A 5,582-nucleotide genomic window follows, 5' to 3' on the forward strand; every position below is an offset into this window, starting at 1 on the left:
GGGTGGTGAACAGTATAGTTCATTACCAAAAAAAATGAAAAAAAAAAGGTACACAAGTGTTTGATTTTATGACCATGGTTTTAGTGCTTATCCAATTTTTTGATTAATCTTTGGACTGGTTTCACTCAAGAACAGGTACACGATTGATATTACTTGAGCCGTTGAACTTGGCTTTTTGTAAATCAACCTTGTTTATATCTCGAACAAAACACCTATTCTGCCTGCAACAAGCCTTAAAACCTGAAGCTGTAAGTCATTCTGCCTTATCTATCTTTTCCTTGACCTCAAATCCGCGAAATTTCTAGTCCCTTAACTCCTCTTATACTTACCTATCTTTTCCTTTAACCTCAAACCCACCGAACTTCAGGTCCCTTAACTCTCCTTTATAGTTATCTATCTTTTCCTTGACCAGTAATCTTCCAAACTTTTAGAGCTAAAGTCGAAGTATTTCTCCGTAATTTATGGCCTATGAAATCCTAATCCCTAGTAACTTTAGCCATTTCAGTGAACAATTTTTTGCTGTGGGTCCCACTCAAATATACCAGAAGAAGCAGTAGCTTCAATTCTTCTACCCTGAATCAACTGTCTGCAAGCCTCAAACCTATGCAGCATATACATGGGGTGACCTGTCAGACTCTGATTTAAAGACAAGCTCAATGCCTAGTCTGACCTTGATATCTTCCATCACATTATTTTTGAGCTTGAGGTATTTCACCTTGTAAGGGATGTGTGATGTGGGGCACTGGGTTCGCCATTTGCCAAGAGGAAGCATGGATCAACCTTATCTCCTTTTATCTAATGTTTCTTCTTTTTGCTTGTTATGCTGTACCTTTTTGTTCACTGCTAAAAATATTTTCTCCCATATCATCCTCTGTACTTTGTTGCACATGAGGTCCTTGAACCACATTTATGTAAATTTATGTAAGTTCGTATCATTCTTAATTTTTAATATTAAGAGTTATTCTGTATTGTGTATGTTCATCTGATGTTGACACAATCTGTTTATTATACCAAATTACCAATTGTAAGAATTTGGAAATTTGCCTTAATGTATCCCATTGAATTGAGTAAACTTACCAAAAGTTGTATGACTGTTTTTCCTTAATATTTTTTCTCCTTTTCCATATAAATGAATTTGCTTTTTGACCAGTACTCCTCCTAGACGAGCACGAAGTCCTCCTCGAAGGTCACCCATACGTCGGCGTAGCCGCTCTCCTGTTCGCAGGCCTGCTCGGTCACCTTCAAGATCGGTTTCTCCTCGCAGGTAGCTACAACATCTTGTAACGCCAAAATTAGTCAGTTTAATAAAACTGTTTTTGAGAGTTGAAATAGATGAACATTTGGGATTGCATGCTTTACTATCCTTTATCAGTTACAGTTGACATGTTCTAAGCATGGTTTTAAGTTTCGGTTAAAACTTCAAGTTTCGATCAGGATGTCTCAGTTTCAACACTAACCGAAATGAAACCAAGTGTTGACACTGGTCCTTGGGATTTTGCAAAAACTCGTAGTTTGTGGCCTTCAAACTTTTTTTGCATTCTTCCACTTACTCAACCGCTCTACAGCTTGGATTTGTGTGATTGGAGGTTGAAGGTAATGTGTTTTTTTCTCTATAATAGGGCTAGTGTGCAACAGCATTTAGAGCACACTAGCAAACTTGGGTCCAAACCACAAGTACCTTTTTGCGTGGTTTTATGTGAAACTAATTCATTGAATATGTGTAAAATGGTAAAAATAGGCAGTACACAAAAAAAGGGGTTAAAAAAAACCATTTTTGTGCCTCATATTTTGATTGGTCCAGAAAAATCCCAGGTTTTGACCAAAACCTGGGAAGTTCCGTTTTCAGCCAAGGTCGTAACCTTGTCGAAAAGGTGATCCAAAGATGAATTGAATGGTGTTATCTTGATCGAGGATCCAAATGAACAGTGCATGGTGTTATCTTGGCCCTTTGTTAGAAAATTGACTTTGTTTTACGTGCTGTTTTTTATATGTTCAATTTTGTTGTATATGCTTGGCCTATGCTTGTAGTAGATGACCCTAGCTTATTAATAAAATCCATGTCGCTGCAGATAACTTTCTATTATTGTAACATATCTTACGTGTTGAATTGCAATTTGTTTGCAACAGGGGCCGAGCAGTGGCTCAAAGACGTGGAAGGTCTTCATCCTATTCGGGATCACCGAGTCCTCGCAAGGTATCTATATCTTGTTATTTCTTGCAGTTTAATTGCATTTGAAACCTTTGAGTTTCTTTTCCAGTTCTAATGAACATATTGCAATACAGGGAGGAAGGAGAATTTCAAGAAGCCGTAGCCCAAGAAGGTAAGATAATGTTCTCTTACTTTCTAATGGTTTACTTCCTTGGGTGAAGTTAAGGCTGTAATAAGCAGATTTGTCTTGGATTGAGGGTAAATCTAAATCCATCTGAGCTTTTTTAATTGGTGGTAAAAAGTAATTTGATTCTTTTATGACATATCCAAATTCAATTAAATATTAGATGGCTTCAGGCATCGTGAACCAAATTTGAATTTGTTAGGGCTTGTTTGGTTGTGTAAATCTACAGATATACTTTCTGCAGAATCACAATTCTATGTTTTATGATGTGTTTGGTTTGACTAGAATGACATTCGTTAGAATGCACATAATTCTGAAGAATCACTAATTTTCAAAGGAAGTCATTCATAGCTGAGTTTACCTCTATACGTAAACTCAGATCTGAAAGACCTTATTAGACCATAGTATGAAAGAGTAGTCTTTTGGCGAATGACAAAAATGGGGAAACCAGAGTCTCCATCACTACTCGTTCTCCATAGTTATACCAAAACCTTCCCACCAATGAAGGAAGCCAGCAACCATGTCTCGGTAAACAAGCTCTGCGGCGACTCCTTCGACCACCTTCAAGGTATTTTGTTCTCTCTCTCTCTCTGTTCTTGAAGGTTTCAGCAAGGGAACAACAATTCAAAGGCTCTGCATCTTTTGGGCTTTCTCTTTGAGAAATAGGGTTACGGTTTCTAAATTTGATTGGTTCATCTACCTCGCAATCGTAGTTGGGTTCAACTTTGGTTACGAAAATGGGGCTGTTGGAGGGCTTCCTCAACTGGCTCTGGAGGTAGATCCTCTTCTTATAATGTCTAGTTTTCTATTTTTTTATGTTGCGTGGCGTGCTTTGATCTTTCTTGTTATTTTGGTTGATTTCGTGTTCAAAATATCGATTCAATTTATTCGAAAAAGTCCAAAATTTGGATATCCATATATATATATATATATATATGGTTCTACAGAAACTATGAATACTGAAAATCAAATTTGCCAAATCACATGATCACTATTGAAGTGGGTAATTCTACCACTCAGCTGTATTAGTTCATATAGAAACATCTGTTAGTTATTAATAAGATTTGTGGGAAAGATAGGGTTATATTTAACTCCTTCCTGGGAGTTCAATGAACATGTAACTAGGAAGTTTAGGGTGGGGAGGGTTGAGTGAAAGAAAAAATGAAAGATAGAAAGGAAATGATGCTGGCCGATTTACAAAACATGTGGGGAGAAAATTATGTTTTACTATCAAACTAATAAAAAGAGAATCATTTCCTAAATATGAATTCAATCAACAGACTCAAGGTAATCAAACAGTTTTCCAGGAAGAATCATGTCACAGGTTCAAGGTAACCAAACGATTTCTCTGTCATGAAGATTGTTCAATAGAATGTCTTTCAAAGGGGTGTTATCCAAATTCGATACATGCGCCATTTGAATTACGCAACCAAACACACCATTAGGCTCTGTTTGTTTCGAACCAGTAAAACAAATTTTACTGTAAAATTATAATTTCCATTGTTTGTTTTGTCTTTTGGAAATTTTTTAGTAGGTAAAATTTTACCAAATTGTACACATTTACCGGAAAAAAGGCCAACAAATTTTACGTCCAAAACGACTGGAAAACAACTTGTAAAATAATGCTCGATATAGTCGAGTAAGAAAAAAAAAAACGATGCGAGGGCATCTGTCTTCCCCGATGGGAGAGACGATGGGTTTGTAGTCGGGGCGACATCAACAACATTCGTTCAAGCAGACACTCACACCTTTAGAGAGCTCGTGCAGAAACTCACCGGTGCCGGCGACGATTTGCAGAAAAAGCTTCCAATAACACTTCCACAGCGAGATTCTCTTCAAGATTGTCACTTTCTAGTGACATTGTAGCGCCTTGACGATCAGCTTTCAAGCTTCAAGAGAGGAGACAGAACATGAGAAAGCTCGAAATCAAGCTTGGCCTTACTTCGATTCGAAGCCCACCTTACTCACCCCAACAAATCAAAACCCAAACCCACCTGGCCGTGTCGCCGGTTCCGAGTCCGGTGACTCCACTTGGCTCCGACACTTTGTCATCCTCTGTTCAGGTTTCTGAGTATGGGTTTCTGAGTTTCTGAGTTTCTGAGTTGCTGCTCTTGTTCTTCGACTCTGATTTCTCACTAGTCAATTTCTCTGTTGATCTTCATTGAAAGAGAACTTTAGTGGTGGAAATGTATGGCAAAGGACAGAATTGACTTTTACGCTTGGAATTTGATCTAGGTTTCTAAAAATATATTATCTTTTGTCTCAATCGAGCAACCCCGACCAACAAAGTCATAGCCTGTCATAGCCTAAATGATCAAACCATCTCTCTTTCATCACTTAACTTGGGAGGCTTAATGATGCAGATACGGCTGCCCTTTCTTGGTTGGACCAGCATGACCGGCTTTGGAAGCCAAGAGCCAAGAAGAACCGGTCCAGCCCAGGGTTTTGGTCCAACAAGGGTTGGAAATAAAATTAGTAGTTTACCTAGTATTTTATTTCATGCTTTTAGTTTCCAAACTTGAACGTAGGAGTAGGATTTATTTCCTTGCTTTGGTTTCCTTTTATAGTTGTTTCCTAATTTAGGCTAGTTTCCATTTCAGTTAAGTTTCTAATTTCATGTTCCTATTTTTCTATATATTGGTTGTAATCGACTGAAGATTTAGAGAGCAATTTGATTATTGAATGAATGTGTGAGTGTGATCTCCTTTTCCCCATCTCTACTCTGATTTCCCCTTCCTTCCCTAAGGGTTCTCCATCAACAACCCATGCTACTATGACAGAGACTGATACTAGAGACTCCTTACAGGTAGATATCAGCTACTCTAGGGATGATATTGTAGTGCTTAGCCGGTTTATGTCTCAGCTTGATGGCCTATCTACCTCACAGGATACCTCAGCTTTCGCTATGCATGTCACCACCACTGCACCTTCCACAGCTCCGTCGTGTTATTGACTCTGGTGCCACTGACCAAATGACTGGTACGTCCCATTACTATGACTCCTACTTCATTTGTTCTCTAAGGATAAGATTTAGGTAGCTGATGGTACCTTCTCTTTTATCTTTGGTAAAGGCAGTATCCCTGTCACCTCTTCCATTTCACTTGCTTCTGTCTTTCATGTTCCTAACCTTACCCTGAATCTATTTTCTGTGAGCACTTTAACTAAAACCTTGAATTGTTGTATCACATTTTTTCCCTCTTATTGCCTCTTTCATGATTTGGTGACGAAGAGGATTATTGGCAGTGGACG

The 5,582-nt window shown here is 38.3% G+C and overlaps 1 protein-coding gene across 1 annotated transcript in view; it reads left to right on the plus strand.

The window, feature by feature from the left end:
- Positions 1 to 5,582, plus strand: part of LOC122071324 (serine/arginine-rich splicing factor SR45-like) — an 18,508-nt gene that overhangs the window by 7,603 nt on the left and 5,323 nt on the right. The window contains exons 10-12 of the mRNA XM_042635659.1: positions 1,151 to 1,264; positions 2,128 to 2,194; positions 2,284 to 2,321. Coding sequence (XP_042491593.1) covers positions 1,151 to 1,264; positions 2,128 to 2,194; positions 2,284 to 2,321 — 219 coding nt within the window. The remainder of the gene's footprint in view (positions 1 to 1,150; positions 1,265 to 2,127; positions 2,195 to 2,283; positions 2,322 to 5,582) is intronic.

Source organism: Macadamia integrifolia, chromosome 2 (assembly GCF_013358625.1).
Source record: "Macadamia integrifolia cultivar HAES 741 chromosome 2, SCU_Mint_v3, whole genome shotgun sequence".
Lineage (NCBI taxonomy): Eukaryota > Viridiplantae > Streptophyta > Magnoliopsida > Proteales > Proteaceae > Macadamia > Macadamia integrifolia.